The 20,805-nt window shown below is 36.7% G+C and overlaps 2 protein-coding genes across 5 annotated transcripts in view; one reads left to right on the top strand and one right to left on the bottom strand.

Annotated features, from left to right (window-relative positions):
- Nucleotides 1-13,744, bottom strand: part of usp24 (ubiquitin specific peptidase 24) — a gene marked incomplete at its 5' end in the record, with an annotated part of 64,553 nt that extends 50,809 nt beyond the window's left edge. For 3 of the 4 annotated variants that reach the window (XM_079639831.1, XM_079639832.1, XM_079639834.1), the window contains 7 exons: nt 348-413; nt 518-553; nt 1,006-1,128; nt 3,391-3,534; nt 3,648-3,715; nt 3,813-3,981; nt 13,315-13,596. In XM_079639831.1, coding sequence (XP_079495957.1) covers nt 348-413; nt 518-553; nt 1,006-1,128; nt 3,391-3,534; nt 3,648-3,715; nt 3,813-3,981; nt 13,315-13,596 — 888 coding nt within the window. Of the gene's footprint in view, nt 1-347; nt 414-517; nt 554-1,005; nt 1,129-3,390; nt 3,535-3,647; nt 3,716-3,812; nt 3,982-13,314 lie in introns of all 4 variants that reach the window. The other variant, XM_079639833.1, reaches the window with a different exon arrangement.
- bloc1s2 (biogenesis of lysosomal organelles complex-1, subunit 2) lies at nt 13,692-18,706 on the top strand. Its single transcript, XM_079639837.1, has 6 exons — nt 13,692-13,829; nt 14,889-15,161; nt 15,521-15,637; nt 15,718-15,837; nt 16,064-16,168; nt 17,011-18,706. The coding sequence occupies exons 2-6, from the start codon at nt 14,972-14,974 to the stop codon at nt 17,040-17,042; spliced, it is 564 nt and encodes a 187-aa protein (XP_079495963.1). The 5' UTR covers nt 13,692-13,829; nt 14,889-14,971; the 3' UTR covers nt 17,043-18,706.
- Nucleotides 18,707-20,805: the final 2,099 nt, after the last annotated feature.

The raw sequence follows: 20,805 nt of genomic DNA, 5'->3' as shown, positions 1-20,805 counted from the left end.
TCGATTTACATTTGAGGAAAGAAGCTGCATCTGTGTTTGCAAAGAAATCACAATGACGGGAAACAACATTTCAGCTAAATAAATTATATTGCTTGATTCTCGTCAATGTAAGTCTAGAAACCCGTGAAATTTCATCCGCGCTCTGACAGTCAATGCAATTTCATTTGTGTCAAGCAACCCATAAGCCACCACCAATGTGCAATTGAGAAAGAGTTCACCAGGGATAATTACTATAACAAGAATAACAATTGTCCCATTAATATTGGCATTGGGCATTTGCGGTAAATAAATATAAAGACTATTCTATATCAGGAACATTTAGAAATGTCTAGAGTGCACTGTCTTACCCCAATCTCTAATTCTTCCTGGTTGAGCTTGCACTGAATTGCTGTGAAGCCTCCCATCTCTCCAAACTGCAGACATAAGAACGAGATGCTCAGAGATATCGAATACCAAATAGATTTGCCTGATGTCTAATGTGAAGTAATATGATTTCTTCCATCACTGAAGATCTTACCCGATTCACTAAGTCCACCAGCCAGCCGTGAGGCTCCTGATCCAATCAGAACACAGAATAGGTGTTCAATTTCATGCAAAAAATGTTTTATTTTCTTCTCATATGCAAGTTGTTTCTTTGCAAACTATATCAATTTATCATAGAGAATAAATTTAGAATAGCATGTTTCATGATCTAAATTACTCTCATTTCTTTGCAGTTAACAGGCTCATTACTTGCAGAAATACAACAACAGTCATTGACATCAAAAAAGTACAATTTCTAAATCATAAACTTGCTGATTTTTCATTCATTATCCTCTCATCACACACACGCAAACACACACACACACACTTCTGGGGGAAAGAAACACACTGTGCCACTATTTTCCTGACAACACACATGTTGGAAACTACAAAACCAGTTTTTCTGTCCATTAACTAGGACGGTCAAGTCAACCGTCAAGCCAAATGCACATGTACACAACCACACATGAACATGTACAGTACCTTCTGGTAGCTGGAGCTGGGAGAAACAGCAAACATGCTGTCCTCTCCAAACACTTCCGCCCAGTTCCTCTGACAGGCCTTCATCCGATTCTTAAAGTGATACTCGTTATCAGGGTTAAAAGCCTGTCAATAAAACAACACAGGGAAAACATGTTCACCAAAAGATAGTCTGGTGCAGGGCAATATTCACAATATATTTGCTGTGAATTTACGAAACACTGACCATTTTTCTTAAGACTATGTCATTAAACTAGTTTTATTATCTTACAAACAGAGAAATCCTCGAGTTCCATATCTAGTCATGGTGCAGACAGAGATGTGTTCAATGTCACACATTTGTGTCTTGAGTCGATAGTCTCATGTAGCCAAACCTTCAGGATCTGGCCAAGGACCACACAAGAGGACGTCTGACTGGAGAATTCAAATAATGACTTTGAAAATCCCAGTGTTTCCCATTTTGTGTGCCTTATGCCTCTGACGTTCAGACTCGGTAAGTTCCATTAAATTATTTGAATTGACTTAAACTGATGGAATCAAATTCAAAACTCTGATTCAATGATTTGTTTGTGCCATCAATGTTCATATAATTCTCAATAGTGCTGGGCGGTTTGACCAAAAATGTATATCACGTTTTTTTTCAAAATTATGCCGGTTTTCCGGTTTATGACGTTTTTTTTTTTTTTTCATGCATAAGGTGTTCAATGCATTTTCTACTGGTTGAGAGAGGAATTACTGCAGTAAATCGACTTAGGATGGTCTATTTTACTGTCATTAGTGAATGTTGTAGAATAATTCCACACTAGTAATACAGGTTTGCATGGCCCCAGAAAATTATGCTGTTGTTTACAAATAAGAGCCAGTCATGATTCTAATGAAGTGAGGAATCAGAATGCAAAGACAATTGCAGTCAAAATACAGAACTTTTACTGTGCAAATTTCACAAAAATATTTTTTATGAAAATTGTATATAGGCCTACACAAAAAAATTAAAAATATTTGTATAAATAATCTTTATTTAAATTTCGTTTTTTCTTTATTTAAATTTCGTTTTTCTTTATTAAAATTTCGTTTTTCTTTATTTAAATTTCGTTTTTTCTTTATTTAAATTTCGTTTTTCTTTATTAAAATTTCGTTTTTCTTTATTTAAATTTCGTTTTTTCTTTATTTAAATTTCGTTTTTCCTTTATTTAAATTTCGTTTTTCTTTATTTAAATTTCGTTTTTCCTTTATTTAAATTTCGTTTTCTTTATTTAAATTTCGTTTTTCTTCATCTAAATTTCGTTTTTCTTAATTTTAAATTCTTTTTTTCTTTATTTAAATTTCGTTTTTATTTATTTAAAATTCGTTTTTCTTTATTTAAATCTACCCTTTACTGTGTCAGTAATTTGTTAGTCAAAAAAATATTAGATTACGTTTTATATTACTATAGCCAGTGTCCGTTCTCGGAGCATATAAGCCCTGCCCGCTTGAGGTGCGCCGCTTCCCGCTTGAGGTGCGCCGCTTCCCGCTCGCGCTGTTCTGTAGTTTACTAAAGTTTATTAATTCTGAATGTGTCTGAATTCTGAAATAATTCTGAATGTTGCGTCTCGCGTGTCCATCTATATTGCACCAAATGCGACACTGCACTCCCTTGTGAAGTCGATTGGATGAACGGTTCTCGAAACCTTTTTTTTCTTTTTGGAAACCAAAAAACCTCCAAACAACAGCCCCGGCTCCTCTTTTTGGCGCAAGTTCTTCTGTGTCATGTTCTAGTTCTGCAGCATCCATCTTCCCTGTAACGTAACACCAGAGCACTGCTGTGTTTACCCTCACCACGCCTCGCAACATTGTAAAGGGTCAGTCTGAAACAGTGTCGCGCAGCGTAACGTTCGCTCCGAAGACGTGTAATTAAATACATCGGTATGGCGGTATATTAAAAATGTATATCGTAACGAAAATATACACCGGTTTTCGGTATGAACCGGTATACCGCCCACCACTAATTCTCAACATGAAATTGGATGTTTTAACAAGACATTTTGTTTTAATCATTAAAATATGTGAATAACACAATTAATTAGAAAAAGATATATGTTGGTAAATCTTACATATTATATACGTATATACACACACACACACACATATATATACAACATATATTTATGTATGTAATGTATTATGTGTATGTAAAATATATATTAAAATATATATTCATATATATAATTTAAACTTTGTCTACACTTGCTATATTTTATTGAGTCTATATGCCAACAATGACTGTTTGGTAAAAATGTTAATATTGAAGATCAAATACATATAGAATATCACCAAAAATATACTATTATTTTAGTCATATTTACCCAGTTATAGTCCTAGTACGAGCTAAAAACAAAAGGGTGTGTGTACCATAGTAAGAACTCCCATGAGGCCGATGGGTATGGGGTCCTGTTTGACTCTCTCCGCGACCAGATCCACCAGCAGCATCAGCATGTTATAGATGCCCTCATGAATCTCTGTCCCCCACTTGTGCACTGCACTGGACGTCAGCAACTGCAACACCATTTAACATCTGAATTATTCATCTCATCACATCTCGTCATTTCTAACAAACACCTGGTAGAGCTTATGCATTCACATGCTCGCTTATCCAAACACACACAAACCTTTTTGAAGGCCTCAGGCATGCAGCGGTCAATGAACCTCTTGCAGTTCTCATCTGCATCAGCCAGGCCTAGAGAGAAGAAACGAGATTTCAGATGTGTCGTTTCTTTCTAGAGTACACACACATCCAGACATGTAGGCTACATAAAAAAGCCAGAAGAACTTACCAAGTCTGGCCAGGCAGGTGGAGGCGATGAGGCACTTTCCGAGTGATTCCTCTCTCTTGTACGGGATGGACCAGTGATCAGTGAACACTCTGCTCTCCAGCTCATACAGATTAGTGGTGGGGAACTCCATACTGTTCCCAGAACAGTTCCCGTTCTCATCATTACTCCTCTATAAGAGAGAGAAAGAGAGAGATGCGTCTCGATATGAACACTTTGTTTTCATATATTCTAGATTTCATTTATTTACAGAACACGTCGAGAACCAGAAACTATTGGGGAGAGATCCAATCCAATCCAATGAGTTTGTGCATTACCTACTAAACCACTGACACAACAGACTCATAATAGGGTCAGGGACATTTATGTTCAGCCAAACTGCAATATTGTAGTCCATTCACATTTAAGTGTCACATTGTGAAATTATAATGTTTGAGAATGCTCAAATGTGATGTACATTATGCATTAATCAATACATGCTTTTCAATAACTGATATCTAAAGAGCAAGTTGGCCAACTCCACAGGACTATATAATACAAGTAAATTACAGCAGCAACACCAAAAATAATAGAAATACCCCAAATTGTTGCAATTTTTAGACAATACTTATTCAAAATCATTTAAGAAATATTAAAAAAGGGCGAACAAACATATTAGCCTGGCTAATTTTATCTGCCATTTATTCATTTGATGAAAGTGTGAAGCTGACAGACGTTCTTCAATGCCGTGCGACTTCCACATTCTCATTTTAAATGCATTTCATTTATTATCTACGTCATCGGTTTCACATTTATAATTAACGCTGCAATCTGGAACGCGGTTGCCCAAGAAACTAGCACAGAGGCTAGCAGCACAGATTTGTTTTCGTTGTGTGAAGTGCAAAATGACAAGCTTGGCGGTTGATTTCAGAGGCTATGTCTGTTCAATTTTCACTGCACAACTTTAAAAGACAAATATTTCAATGGTTGTTTGGTGATTATCATCAGCAATCTAGTTGTAGTAGATTACTGCTTTATGAGCTGGGACTGGAACAGGAAACACTTCTGCCAGGGGAATATTAGTATACAAGACATATGTTTGCCCTTGAGTGAGTGGAATAAGTGAATGCGCAATGAGGTCTGGAAAGACTGAGCGCAGCAATACATAGTGAAACTGAAAGTCACCTTCTCTCTTTTCGTTCCTCAGGGGAACGTCAGATGTTTGTGGCATTCCCAAGGTCCGGAAATCACTGATTTTCTGATTTAGACCTGGGATTAGGAGTGAATGCCTCCCTGTGGGCAGGGTCTGAGTTCAAGGGTTAAATTAAGCTTCTTCTGACCTGACTGAACTTCAGCTGTTACTATTTACTTATTAAAGAGCCATTATAAAGCAGGTTTAACACTGAGCTCAAACTGAGAGCAGCGACTGTGAAAGAGGTTTCACCGGGCATCTGCAGGGGCTTTTAAAATCAAATGTAAGGCTTTTTAAGACCTGCAGAAATAAAATGAATCCTGTATTGGGAGGGATGTGAGTCAATGTTTATGGCAGTGGCGAGGCCAGGGTTGCACTGGCCCACTCAGCTGGTCCACCCAATCAAATGAGAGACAACTTGTATTTTTTTTCAACTTGTAAAAAAAAATCATGCATACTGTACATGACAATAATAATCGCTCAAATACATGAATTTAGCAGATGTCACTCAAAACTTTGCAGCATGTGTGTGGCTGCTGGATGATATATTGATTATATATCGCCTAAAAAGTCCCTTTATAATCACTAAAAAACTATTTTCTAGCATAATAAAAGCAATCTTCAGCTGTTACTAATAAGCTACTATCTCCGCACATTTCTAGATATTTTAAAAGCCCATAATTCACGTATTATAATGAACTTTACATTTTTTAAATTTTACATATTTGTATTTAAAATTAAATTTTGATGTTCATTTTATACTTACTCTGAAAATTACAAATATCATTCATATCATCAATCAAGATTTCATACAGCAATTAAACACGTCCCAAATTTTAGTAACAGGGCTAAAGACAATTAAAAAAAAAACAGTTGAATTAAGGGCGGGAAAAGTAGAATATTTAATCTGACCACCTGAGGTTGACTATTAACATTTTCTAAAAGTTAATTATGTCCTTTCACTGATTCAAAATGTATATATTTTTTTTGCACCCTATTTTTCACCCTATTGGTGAAAAGTGTCACAACAACAATATTAAGGTTGTTGAGGTTCCAGTTTACAGCAGTTATTATGAGATCTCATTACAATCTCTATGACAGAAACATTAAACGGCTGTAGAGGAGCTACTGATTTGTTAAAGATCTGCATTTCTGTTAACGGAGTCTGCCAGCTTCAGGAGAAATAAGAAGCGCTGAGCAATGTGAGAGGAAGAGGCAGCGCTGGGAAAGCAGAAGAGAGGCAACAGGAACAAATGACTTATTCTGTTCTCTGGCGGAGACAACCACCACCTGCACTGCGAGAATCTCAGAAAGAGACCGAAATAGAGACCACGGAAGTCGAGCTGCGACCTATTTTATCATTCTGATATAATAAATGTGTTTACTAAAAATATAAAGACCACTGTATATGATCAGAAGACTGGAAACATCTCTAGTCCGATCTGAATATTTGAAGTCTGTTCCGAGGAGGAAATTATGCTAATTACAAGCAACATAAAACTAATTTGCATATATTTATAGTACATGTTAAAACTCTCGTGATCTATATTTGTCAATGTTGATGAAATTATGACAGGAGAAGGCAGCGAGTCGCGACTGACACCTCACTTGTCTCATACATGTCTTCTTTTACAGTTGTGGCTGCTGATTTCAAATGAAAGTCACCTCAGGAAATTTGTGTGAAAACATAACCTACGGCTTGTGACTTTAAATTGAGAAACCACAATCGCTAAGAATAGCAGGGAAGTGGTGGTGTTTGTTGCATGTTAACCTTCCTACATGGCTCCATATTATGATTATGCCAAAAGATAAAAAGGTGTTCCTTTTTAGTTGATATTACTGGCTAATATTAGAAGCAAATATATAAATATAATATATCAGTCATGGAAGCTTATTATTTGAATGAGTTAAGCATTGCTGTTTAAAAACAAGTTTGTCTGTTCAACTTTTCTGTAAGGTTAAATATTAATACAAACTAATGAATTGATTTTATACTACGGGGCTGTTTAATGCTTGATTCTGATTGGTTGACGAACGTTCGAATGTGTGGAATTATATATCACTTCGCCAGATGATTTCAGTTATTTCAAAGGTCCTTACAGCCCACAAAGACAGTGACCGAGCAAATAAACAGAGTAAACAATAAGATCATTTCTTTGCCACAATATTACGTTTTATTATGTATTTAGCTTGTATTCGTTATTATGAAAAAGCACATCTCTTCCTCGCGCTCTCTCTCCCACTTAAACGTACGCACATACAGTCAGGACACACTCATTTCACTAGCAAGGTGCAGATAAACTTAGTTTTGCTATTAGTATTCTCTCTCTCTCTCTCTCTCTCTCTAATAACTGCATTAGACTGCTAGTGCTATCAGTGGCTGAAGCGTCCGTTTATACTAGCTCTAAAATGACGTTTTGGAATTAGCAACGGAGGCTTGGGATTAGAAGCGTAAGAAATTAGTCCTACACAAGAGTGTTTTAAGGATGATCATGATCTGAACCGCAGTATAAGCTATATGCCAGTCAAGTATCCTCGTTAACAGTCCTTTATGTTCCAAGTGAACGTTAACAGTTGAAAAACAAAGTTTTCTAAAAGAAATGCTTTATCATATAAATTACAAAAATTAAACCATAGCTAAAAACAATCAATCATTTTGAATTCTACAAGTATGTTTAAGCATCCCAAGATTATAATGAACAGTATGAAAAATGTTGTTAAATGAATATAATATAATTTATTCTGGTAAATATAAAAAAAGAGACCAGTGAAAATCTGAACCACTAAAAAAACAATATTGAAAAATTGAACAAGCATTCGTGTCTGCATACTTGTGTACTGTTCATAAAGGTCAAGAATCCCATACAGTCTGACAGTCTAACAGGGTGCCACAGATTATGGATAGAAAAATCGAGCATGAAACTGGACACTTGTTATGATCCAGTCCGCATTTCAATGCAGGATTACGTTTACTGGCGTCGATAGATTAATAATAATTTTGCTGCGCAAACATTGTGTGCCTATTTTGAAGCCTTCTAGATCATTTTTGCTATGTTGAATACTAATATTTCGAACAAACACTGTGAATCTAGGGCTGGTGTGCTGTTCATGTGCAATGATCTAAAGAGACGAGAGAAAGTTTGTGTTGTTAGGAGGCCTCTGGCCTTTGGGCCGATGTAAGGTCACATGGCACATTCCAAACTTGTTGCCATGGTACGAATAGGGTGAGGTGTGTGCGCACGGCCTGTTGCCTGCTAAACATACAACCTCAAAGGGTTCGAACCTCCCTAGGCATGAACTAATGGCTCATGCCTGCATGGCATCGGTGTCTAGGCGGAACGAGGTGGCTGTTGCCCAATACCTGGAATGCATTTCTCTTGTAAGATCCTACCCCTAATGCATCTCAGCAACTGTAAACCTGCCAGTTGTGATTTGAGCAAGTTGTTTGTTGTTTCCCACTGCATTGCGCAGTGCTGGGCGGAGTGGCTGGGTAACTGGAGACCCCGTGTGTTTGTACCAGTACCCTCCAGACCAGGCCTGCCGGCTCTATTTATAGTCTCGATACATGCTGCTTGCAACCTGTTATATGCAAGACCAGGGGTAAACAAAACAGCTAGGCATATCTCAATCTTTCCAGTACTTCAATGGTTCAATTACATTTTAATAATCAAAAAGGATGTCTAATCAGTTGAATTCAAATAAAAATTGAACAATTTATTATAATTTTAACAAAAATAGTGCCCTATGAAATGCGTTTTATGTTTTTCCAGAAATTCTGAGTTGTCCATTTAAATGTTTCTGGACTCTGTTTTATGATAATTTTATGGTAATTCATTTAAGCGCAAATCTAATTAATCTTTTAAAATGTAATCAAATTACATTTGAACAATTCCTTTAGTTTTTGTGCCAAACAAAGTGCTGCACAACAGAAGTTCACAGTTTAAATTAAAACATGGATGGAAAATTTAGCTATTCCTTAAAATTAGGGGGCAAAAAAAAACCTATACACGTGAATATCGCAATATTATGTTTGGTGATACTGTATCAATTCTCAAAACCCCTGTATTGATATTTATTTATTTGTTTACATCCAAGATTAGTGTCAGTGGCTTTGTGTTCGGTTTAAACCTGTCCACTAGATGGCAGTGTAATCTCAGAATGTAAACTGTGACGCGGAGAAGCACAAGGGTGTTTCGCTAACGTTAGCATTAGCAAAACTAGTTCACCAGCTCCCGCAGTGGTTTACAGAGCTAAGGCGTGGACTCATTTTGGCTTCCGCTATAAAAAAAAAAACCCACTAAGGAGGTCAACAAGAGTTATGTTGTTTGCAAAATAAGCCATGCTAAAATCCAATACTCGGGTAACTCATTGAATCTAAGAGCTCACTTAACATCCCGACACCATCCACGATGCTAGATCGTTTAGAACATGATAACCAGTTAAACCCATTCATATAGGACCTCAATGTCATGGTAAAATGTAACTACGGTATATGGTTTCTATGGTATTTGTATGAAAAACAGTAGCCTAAATACATGTAGCATAAATGCATGATGTAGCTTTAGCTTAATCACAAAAAAATACTAATTATATTCCATTACTACATGTCTACATTAATAATATAATAACATTCAATATGAATATCCCACATATCTGCCACAATACCATGTAGTTAGTGTTACTACTGTAAATTAGGGGTGTAACGGTTCAAATTACTTGGTTTGAATTACTATCACGGCTTTAGTGTCACGGTATTGGTATGTGCTATGTTCAAAAGGGAAAAGGGCTACTGTCAAATAAAAATAAAGAAAATAAGAACAAATATTCTATCTACAAGCAACAACACAAATAATTACAATAGAGCAATGATACAAATTAAATAAACAGTGCTTTTCATGTTTTTCTAGTAGGTTTAGCAGTAGTTTTCAGATACAGAAATTGAATAAAGTAATCAAATGTAAAACAACATTTCATATTCACTGTATAATAAAGATTAGGCTAATCATTATTACAGTTACAAAAGCTATTCAGTCAAGAGCAGTGAGTAATTTCCTTGTCATTTGTTGTTTTGATTAACATTAAAAACACATCCAGCAGCAGGAATATTAGGCAGCTGTCACTTTAAGACATAATCCACGCATCCAAAATACTGATTCTAATACACATACGTAGTCCTCCTCGACCGAATAGAATATTTATCGAATCTCTTTTTTTTATTTATTCAAATCTCCCTCTTGCTCACTCTCTCTCCTCTCTCCCATCATGAGTGGACACACCCCCTACTGCTGATTGGCTACAAGTGTGTTTTGCTGCTCGGTTTGATCCACTTGCAATAACGTTTCTCAGAAATCGCTTACTGCACCGTTAAAATGTAAAAAATGTTCTTGCCATCTGACCCCCATAAGGGAACAGAGGTTCACCCCACAGTCTTACAAAATCCTGTGGGAAACTGATCAGTATATGGTTTCCTAATAGTATCACTACCCTTCCCAAATGCCAAAGCATTACACAACTATCATTCAACTTTGTCAAACCTACCAGCAGTCATCCAACAACACTTTTCAGGCAGAATGTAAAAGGACTCTGTGGAGTTTAATTTTGAACAAACAAGTTTACATGTTTATATTCATTCTCAAAGTCTAACAAATATGTGGAAAGCATTTCCTTCCCAATTAATGGTAGGCAAATGAATATCGAGATAAATATTGATATTGTATGATATGAAAAAAAAAGTTTGGCTATATCGCCCAGCCCTAGAATAACTATTAAAAGTAGTTATTCTTAAAACTTCCCATGCTGTTGCAGATCAGTTTGAACAAATTGATATTTTAAAATCACAATGAAAACTAAATTGAAAATTCTTACTGTTTTTTTAAATACAGTTTTTGTTTATTATTTAAATGATTTACGGTACACATTCAATCTCTCCCTCCAGGAATATGTCACTCACATGAGATTTCTGCAATTAGCAAACGACAACAATCTAATCAATTCTCAATGGACGAAATTAAGTCCAGTCCTATTTGTTTCCTCATTTAAGAAGCCATTTCACTCGGATAGCCTATGTCACAATTGGGATGAAAAGACCAATGCTAATTTCCGTTTCATATTGACAAAAAATTCTACAGCTATTCTATTTAGCTTGAAATATATATATTTTTCTAAAATATCTGTTATTGGACCTTAATGGGTTTAAAAGATCTACATGGTGTAAGAAATTTTTTTTTTTTTATTAGAGCAATGTCTGTAAAGGGCCTTGGCGTAATGGGGTATAAATGTAATATAATTACTATTTAATCTGTGCTTTTTTTATATATATTTGTTTTTTTCACATAATGTATACCATAAATCTAGATAGAATACATTCACTATATGTGTTTTAATTCATAGCCTTCAAATGGCTCACTGTTTGGAGGATAGCTTAGGCCAGTATTTGGGATGGTATTTTCTTTCTTTTTTTTAAATAAAATAAAACTAATTATGACTTCTTTGATAAATTGAAGAAATAATAAACATACTATGCCATAAACAGGCCACATCTGAAAGTGGAAGCACTTCAAATATCCTCCATAATTTGCAACAGCATCACAAACTGCAGCAAAAAAAAAAAAAGCTTTATTTACCCGTGGCGTGCCTTATTAAAAGAAAACAAAACATTTAGCCTAGCTCACTTCCTAGAAAATGCAGAGATATAGGTCTTTCAGCCTAAAAATAGAGATATGATTTTTTGGTCCATATCGCCCAGCCCGATTTTTCTAAACATTATAGCGAAAGGAATCTATTTATGTATAGTTCTATATATACTCCCCCACCCTAAATATCTGGTTAGTTCACACAAAAAATTAAACAATAATGTCATAAATTACTCACCCTCGTGTCGTTCCATATTCGGAACACAAATTAAGATCTTTTTATTGAAATCTGAGAGCTTTCTGTTCCTCCATTGACAGCCTAGGCAACTACCACTTTTAAGCCCCAGAAAGGTAGTAAAGACATTAAAGTAATCTCAAGTGACTCAAGTGGTTTAACCTCAATTATAATGAAGCGACGCGAGTGCTTTGTTTGTTATTCTCAGAATTATTATTTATTTTTTTTGCGCAAAGTATTTGCGTTGCTTCATAAAATCGAGCTTAAACCAGAGTCACATGGATTACTTTTATGGGGTTTTTACTACCTTTCTAGGCCTGTGGTAGTTGCGTAGCTGTCTATTGAGGGACATAAATCTCTCAGATTTCATTAAAATATCTTCATTTGTAACCAAAGATGAATGAGTCTTACTGGTTTGAAACTACAAGGCAAGTAAGTGATGACAGAATTTTCATTGTTGGGAGAACTATCCCTTTTACTTTATTAGTAGCTAGCTTGTAGCTAACTACTATTTACCTATTTCACTGTAGTTGAACTAACATTACTTTTACAAACTACAATTTTTACAAGCTTTCTTGACACTAATAAAAAAACAATAGTTGAAGTAATGTTTGTACACACAAGTCAGGCTTTTTAAATCACTGCACTTTAGTCTTCGGCTCTGACTGCGGTTGACCAACAGGTCAAAGAAGCCATGAGGTAAATAGCGAAAGAAACACTGCAACAGTTGGGCAATAAACAACGCCTGACGGCTAACGTTACATGTCAGACTCAAAAATCAGTCGTGCTTTATCGCAGAATTACACAAAACTACAGCCGTTTATACAAATCCAGAAAAATAACCATTCGAGACCTGTGGAAAAGACTTCAAGCACACAAAGTCATTTCATATTCACATGCTAATACACAGCAGCTTTTTATTAGCCTCTTAAATTAAACCCAGTAACACTGGTCAATATCACCTGCATCTGTTAATATAACACACGACAAGCTGGAGTCTTATGACATTTGATGGTTCAACGATCTGACATAAATCATCAACCACACATTTCCTGTTATTGCTCAACTGTTAGTAAAGAATGACACTAGTTAAATGATTAATCAGGAGGGGAAAATACTCCATTGGCCTAATGTTTTACGTTCAACACAAAAATAAACACTCTAACAGGTCGTGCATTTAAAGGCAATCTACGACTACGACACCCATCCCCCAAGATCCTACAACTTCATTCACATGGCAGCACAATTCGCTCGTAATCTGCAACTGTATCCACAAGGATCCTAAGGTTAAGAGACAATATCTCGACATCCTCGTCAGGTGTTGCATGCATAAGCACAACAGGTAATGCATACACAGGGGCGTTAAAGGCGTGCGTGCGCCTTTCCCTCCGGTTTTTGACAGCCCCGGTGGTTCCGCCTCAAGCAGCCGTGCAAATTATCACATATGCATGCGTTGCATAATCATACCTCACTTTCGACTACATCGTGATACGCCGGCGGAGGATCAAACCCTCCGGTGCCCGTGCGCCCGCTGTTCTCGCCGTCTCCGCTGAGGCCGGAGCCCGGGGAAGTGCCGCTCTCCATCGGCTCGTAGCCGTATCCGAGTCCCGGGCTTTCGTTGGTGAGCAGCGCGACAGCCTCGTTGATGTCGTTTTTGGCCAGGCGCAGGGCTTTCCGGATGGCTACCGGGTCTGGAAAACCCATGCATAACAGCGTGGTCATATGCTGCTCCTCCTCTGTCTCCATCATGGAAGTGTGTCGATGTTCGGGGCTTCAGTAAGGGGGCTTCGCATAGCACAGGCATCCGGCTGTGCACGCCGCCATGTTTACAGTCGCTGGTGCTGCTGGTATCCTGTCACGATGGATTCCCGTCACAGGCAGAGGGCAGCGGGGCTGAGAGCGGGCCGAAGCCAGGCCTGTGAAGCTGGAGACTCCAGCGACTAGCTGGGCGGGTGTAGGCTGGGACACTTTTCAAAATAAAGGTCTTATAGAAACACGCATTCAGAATAATTATAATAAGTGCTTGTAAATAACACTGAAAAAGAAAAATGCATACAAAAATATGTTTTTACAAATATTTTCAAACCTGATGTAAAATGTTTGAGTCATGAACATCGTCTTTAAAACAAGTTTCAGTTGTTAAATAACATTTCAAAAAGTGTTTTAAAAAAATGTTTTGTACTGTTTTTATGTCAGGCAGTACAAGTTGTCTACAATCTATACAATACCGGTATACTGTAACGTTAGTTGTGCCATCTGACAGTGTACCAAACATTTTAATACTTTATTAGTCTGTTAATTTGTCCGGACAGATGCACCACCTGAGATTTTTGGGGTTTAAGATAACAAAACATAAAATAATATGTATTATTTAAATGTAAATAATGTAATGTATAAATGTAATGTCTTGAATTTATCAAATTATTTTAAAAGGAAATAACGTCACGTCATTGACCTACAAATGTAATGCTATATAAAAAAAAAATAAGTAGGAACTTAAGCAAGTAACACAGAATAATATAAATACAAATAAATTAAAACGAAATTAAATTAATTGAAATAAAATAAAATATATCCCTGATCCTAATACGTGTGTAAAAACGAGTACAATATGGCTATATGAATACTCGAATATATTAGACATGAGGGTATGAATTCCGAGTTCAAATCTTGAATTAATTATTATTTTGAAATGTATACGACCGGAAATACATCTAGTAGCAGCTCATTGTTTTCTGCTTCACTCTTTTTAAATTGGCAGCGTTGTCAAGCAGCCCCACCCATATCTGTATATAAAACATGTGTTTTATGTCCTATTCTTTATTAATTATAACCTTAGTAACCTACATTTAGATTTCACATTCGAATTTAGAAATTGTATCTGACATGCACGCCAAAACGAATATTAAATACAAGAGAAATATGAGCAACTTATGAGCACAAAAAAAAAAAAAAGGATCACAAATCCTCGTCACACTTCATACATACATCGGCTTCTGTCCGTTTCGTTTTGCCAGATTTGCTTTTCTTTTCTTTTTTAGTATTAGTTTAATTACACTGCATAAAAAAAAGACGGAAACGAGAAGTCACGTGAAACTGGTTTTGGTCATGTGATAATGTGAAAATGGCAGCTACGGGGGAGGAGGCCGCAGCGATGGACAGCATCTGTAAAGCACCAGCTCCCCCGACCGACCTCAACCTCTCAGCCGAACCCGCTCCTGAACCCGAACCTAAACCTGAGTCCGAGCCCAGGAGAGATGTGGCCACAAGCGACGCGACAGACACCCCAAAAGTCAAAAGACCCAGTAATAACAGTGAGCTGCTTTTGTAAATAAATCAAGCATTGTGTACTGTATACTGCAAGTTTACATATAGAGATAGCTTTCCAGTGCTGCTATTGATCATGTTGTGCTCGTGACACTTATTTTTAAGCTAATGCAACCTGTTTTTGGATATTTGACTACTTATCTTCCCATTGAGAATAATTTGTTTTGTATACATACAGTAACCAACTAAACCGTATCCTTGTCTCTAAATCTACTAAGTTGCCTACCCAGACTGCAATATGAGCCATCATAGGCACTTAGAATCTGCATTTAATGCCCAGAAGTTGTGCCCGGGTAGGCAGCTCTCTATGTTTTGGGACACTGAAAGAGTTTGCTGTCTTTCGCAGATGAGGGAGGTGTGGAGACAGCAGAGGAGGCCACTGAACCCGCCGAGCCGGATATCAATGAGCTCTGCAGAGACATGTTTGACAAAATGGCAGTTTTCCTACAGGGAGAGCTCACTGGTAATGGGAATAGAATAATAATAGAATAGATTGTAGATCTGTGTGTGTACATTTTATTTACATTTTTTCTGTTTACTCAGCTACCTGTGAGGACTACAAACTCCTCGAGAACATGAACAAACTCACCAGCCTGAAGTACATGGAGATGAAGGACATATCCATCAACATCAGCCGCAATCTGCAAGATCTCAATCAGAAGTGTAAGAAATGTGGCTCCAGTGTATAAAATCAACCAACATATGTGTTTATTCATGTTAATGTGTTTTGCAACATTGTCCTATCACAATGTTCTTTAGAGGTAAAGTACACAGAGTGGTTCATTAACATCATTGTCACAATGCAAGTGTTTATTTTGTGATTTGCTGACAGAAAATATGCAAGCTATATATATCACATCTTAAAGTATGTTGTAATTTTTGGCTTTAGATGGTGGTTTGCAGTCTTATCTGGATCAGATTAACCAGATCGAGGAGCAGGTTACGGCTCTGGAGCAGGCTGCATATAAACTAGACACGTATTCAAAGAAACTGGGTGAGTACAAACATCAAGAACTCTGAGGAAAACACTGTGTTATGTTTATTATTTGATTTTATATAGACGCGTTTCATTTTTTTTATTTTTTATTATGAAGGACACTATTAGTCTCGTCTGGCCTGTGACTTATTTAGTATAAATGGTTTTCATGAAGATATAGAGCGCTGCAGTGATGACATATTTAGCATCACCCTGGTTCCCCTGATTTAAAAAAACAATAAGTTATCCCATTGGCTTTTGCAGAAAATAAGTTCTGTGGCCAACAAAAGTTTATGATTCTTAAACATTTTGTTTATCGTGATAATAATCTTCACAAATGAACACAACCTTTATGAATTTGGAAGCTTAAATACAAGAAATGTATTTAGCTTAAATGCTATAAATGAATGAAAATGTAACCATCCCTAGGCATCAACTCTTCCAGGATTTGTTTAAAAAGATTTTCCCTGAAGGATTGAGTTAGTTAGAAGAGTGAAAGGCACGTCAGTCATTTATGATACTTTATTCAACAACTACTTGTTCCAGCTTATGATGTTCATCGTTTTTAGTCTGCTAATTTTATGAAATAATTAGTTTCTTTCTACATGTTGATGTATAGACCGTTAAAGCAATACTCATTATGTGTAAGATGTAGAGATTAGACTTATTAAATGATATGCCACTGAATTAATTGCTGAACAGTTGATGGTTAACTGATTAAATGGACATTAGATGGCGCTATTAGACCAAGCTAGATGTTCATGCTCCTCTTATTTTATAGTACCAAGCGCATTGTGTGAGATAAATAACACTCAGATGTGCAGATGTGTAATAACTTATGTTTGTGTGTTTATTCACAGAGGCCAAGTTTAAGAAACTGGAGAAGCGGTGAAAATGGCCAGACTCTCTTCAGTGTAGTCATCCTCGAAATATTTCTCAGAGATTGTTTGTTTTATGCACTAATCATATCACACAGACACCCCCCCCCCCCCCCCCCCCCACCCAAATGTATGATACACACTATGGTGTAGTCTCTAGGTTGTGGACTGTGCAGCAAATAACATGAATTGCCATATTGAACGCTCGTTTATTGATCAAAAGCTATGCTTTGCTTTTGGAAAATCCAGGCAAGACTGCGAAGGGCAGGGGTATAAAGTTTGACATGCGTTCATACTGACTCTGGATCTCAAAATACATATTTAAGATTTCAAAAGGCATGAATGCAGATGAACCTGTACAGTGTATTTAATATTGCTTGTTATATGTTGTTAACAATTGAACCATTATTTCTGTTAAAGAGTGTTTTAATGACTTTTTTGTTGTATGTTTGCAGTTAGATAAGCAAATAAAAATGTGTATTACTGTCTAATTGTTTTCAGAATCTTAACTAAACTGTTAATTTAAAAAAATGCGAAGTGAATGTTGTTACATTTTCACATGTTTTTTTTTTCTCAAAACAATTAACTCAGCCAACTACATCATGTTAGAAAAATCCTTTAGAAATGTTATACTGTAAAATATTTAAAAAGAGACAAATAAATCTTCATTTTAAATGGACAGCCATTTAATTAATCATATCTGGTAACTTGACAAATTAGCAAAAAAAATAAAATTGCTTGTTATAGTGCTACTGTATGGCCAATTTGTACAAAATTTGGAACACCTGAATACCAGTATGTCAATTTGACCTGTTATTACCTGCTGAAATTTGGTTGGCTGCTGGTGGCCATGTTTTTCAGTGTATCCTAGTGATATTAGTGGATAATGATATTAGAGGATATAGGACATCCACCAAAGATGATGTGTATAGGCCTGCCAATTTTCAACTTCATCAACCATGCAATTTTGGGATTAAGGATTATTAAGCGCCCCCAATGGGATATTTTGATGTGCGTACACAGAATGCCCTCTTGTCTATGTGTACCAAATTTCCTTAAGTTTTGGATTTTGCGTTCAGTATTCGCCAATTAGTGGAGATGGGCCACACCATCAGATTTCATTGGCTGTTAAAGCCGCACAGTGTCCGTCAGATGTGTGTCGATGCGGGTGGGATTTCTGACCATCCCACCAAGTTTGGGTTCTCATGGTCTCTGACGCCCAGGCAGTTTTAAGGCAGAAAAATAAGATGAAGAAAATCCTTATAAATATTGAATCCATGGTTATTCTTGCCTAAACATCTCCACAAGTATCATCCATTGTGGTTGGAGGTAATGTTTAACAATGACATTTCATTGAAAACAAACTTGGTCATCCACCTCAGTGTTCTTGAACCTCAATTCTGAAAATGCTTCTGTTCATGTCATCTTACAAATTCTCTTATTATTTTCACTACACCAATGCCCTCTCCACTCAACCCATCTCTTATCCCTTTCCACATTCCTCTCTCCTTTTCTTAAACTCCCTCCTCCTTTCCCTTCATCTCTTCATCACCTGAGTTTGGAGAAATGTCATGATAATTGGCAGCTTCTGTTGGATGTTATGTATGCTCATGCAAATGAGCAAATGTTGTGGGGCTTCTTCTTTATTATGTTTATTTTTGCCAAATATATGAAACGCAATATTTCAAACCGATCTCTACTCATCCACCAGAGGGCAGACTAAGCCCACACATAGTCTGACTCACTCAACCTTTAACCTGAATTTGACGGTAACACATGTTCAAGCTCTTATGTCAAGATACCAAAATAATCAGTAAATGGAGCCATTTTATGCACTTCATAGACAGTTTAACAGTCCATAACCATTACTGTAGACCTATTGATTTCCGTTCATTTAATAGCCTAACTTGGAAAACTAGTTTCATATTCAATATGCTTTGAATATTCAATATGCTCAAATGTCTCGAACCATAAATATGGTTCGAGACATCTTACTAGAGCAGAAGGACAAATAAATAATGTTTTAATAACGAGATTTGTCGTTTTTGAATGACCCATTGTCAATTTTTTTTTGTGTGACAACAAAACTTTCAGCTTCTAGTGAGCTTTGAGAATATATATATTTAAAATATATCCCTGATCTTAATACGTGTGTAAAAACGAGTACAATATGGCTAATAAGAATACTCGAATATATTAGACATGAGGGCATGAATTCATATTCAATATGCTTTGAGCTTTGAGTTCAACTCTGTCGAATACGATCAGTTTTTCCATCAGTCTGAAGTTACTCATCTAGTCCTCAGAGATCAATTTACTGGAAATGTCTGGGTAGCAGAGGGATCTGTTGAAATACCTGTGTGTAATCCACACTTACACAGATGTCTAATGCTATGTTGTGCGTATGTTGTGTTTACAGTAATTAGATCCCAGAATGCTGCTTCTAGCATTCACTTAAAAACAAAGAGAAAGTGACTGAACAAAATGACTCATTAATCAACACTTCCTCCGGTCCACTTACAAGGCTTGTACAGCAGGATGTATGCAGTTAATGGGCTTCAGTGATGAGAGATCCTCATTGGTTAGTTCCCCAACTCTAGGTCTCTGTTTTTCCAGTGCTTATGTAAAACATTGTGCTTAGCTTCAAATACAGAGTATGTTTTTCCACAAACATCTGGCATATATCTATGATTACAGTTCATCATGAGTTTTTCTGTTTGCTGGCTGAACTGGGTGCTACACCCTACTAAATAGTTTTAACATTGCGGGGCAAATCCCGGGCAGAGCATTAGAGGTTATGGATACAGCCATTTGTATGCATGTGGATATGGTGCTTAATCACATTTTTTGACAAGGCTAATTATGAGCCCCTGTTCGAATGGGTAATTAGTGTTGAGTGGTGCTAATGTTCTAGTTGCCTCCGGGGCTTTTAAGTCCGCTAACCTGCTTCACTTTACTACGCGCTTTCAATTACTGCCAATACTGGGTTTCTGCCATTATTCAGGACCGGCACACTAGACTAACATACATTAAAAAAGCTGTATGTTTTGGGTTAACACATTATGACAGGTGGGACCTGTGATGCAGCTCAAAAAAATTACACATTTATACATTAAAGTGGTCTAATTATGCTCTTCTAATTTAGTTTTGAAGGTCTCCAAGGTTTACATGCATCCGAGGTAAAAAAAAACATGTTATACATTGCAGCATCACGTCTTTTCTCACAGTGTCTGAAACGGTTTGATGAAGGATTCAGTCTCTCTAAACCTCTTCTTTCTGAGAGCCTATTCTGCTCTGATTGGTCAGACGGCCTGGTGTGTTGTGATTGGTCGACTGCTTATAGCACGTGTTGGAAACAAAACGCCCATCTGAATTTTAGCTCCGGAAGCTTCCTCAGCACTTGTATGCAGTGATACGAACAGTAACAATGGCGTCAGTTATACTGTATCAATTTGAGCCAGAGTCTGATAATGAAACATTGGAAGAAGTATCAACCCGACCACCATTGTATGCACGACTTGAGCAGGACTGATTTTTGAAACTTTGCAGACCTTTTACATCACAAACAGCTATATAACACATGCGTGAAAGGTAATATCCAAAAAAGTATAATTGGGGCACTTTTTTTTAAATCACACAAGCACTTCTGACCACTAGCGTGATAATATTGGTTTGACGAAGTTGATATTTAGTATGCTTTTTAGTGAAACAATTGCTTCGCTAACAAAATAGTTTTAAATGTCAAGGCAGAATCAACAGTGGTGGCGCATCTCCACA

The sequence above is a fragment of the Phoxinus phoxinus genome (assembly GCF_949152265.1).
Source record: "Phoxinus phoxinus genome assembly, chromosome: 16".
NCBI lineage: Eukaryota > Metazoa > Chordata > Actinopteri > Cypriniformes > Leuciscidae > Phoxinus > Phoxinus phoxinus.
The sequence above is the reverse complement of the archived record's forward strand: the minus strand, read 5'-3'. Positions and strand labels throughout refer to the sequence as shown.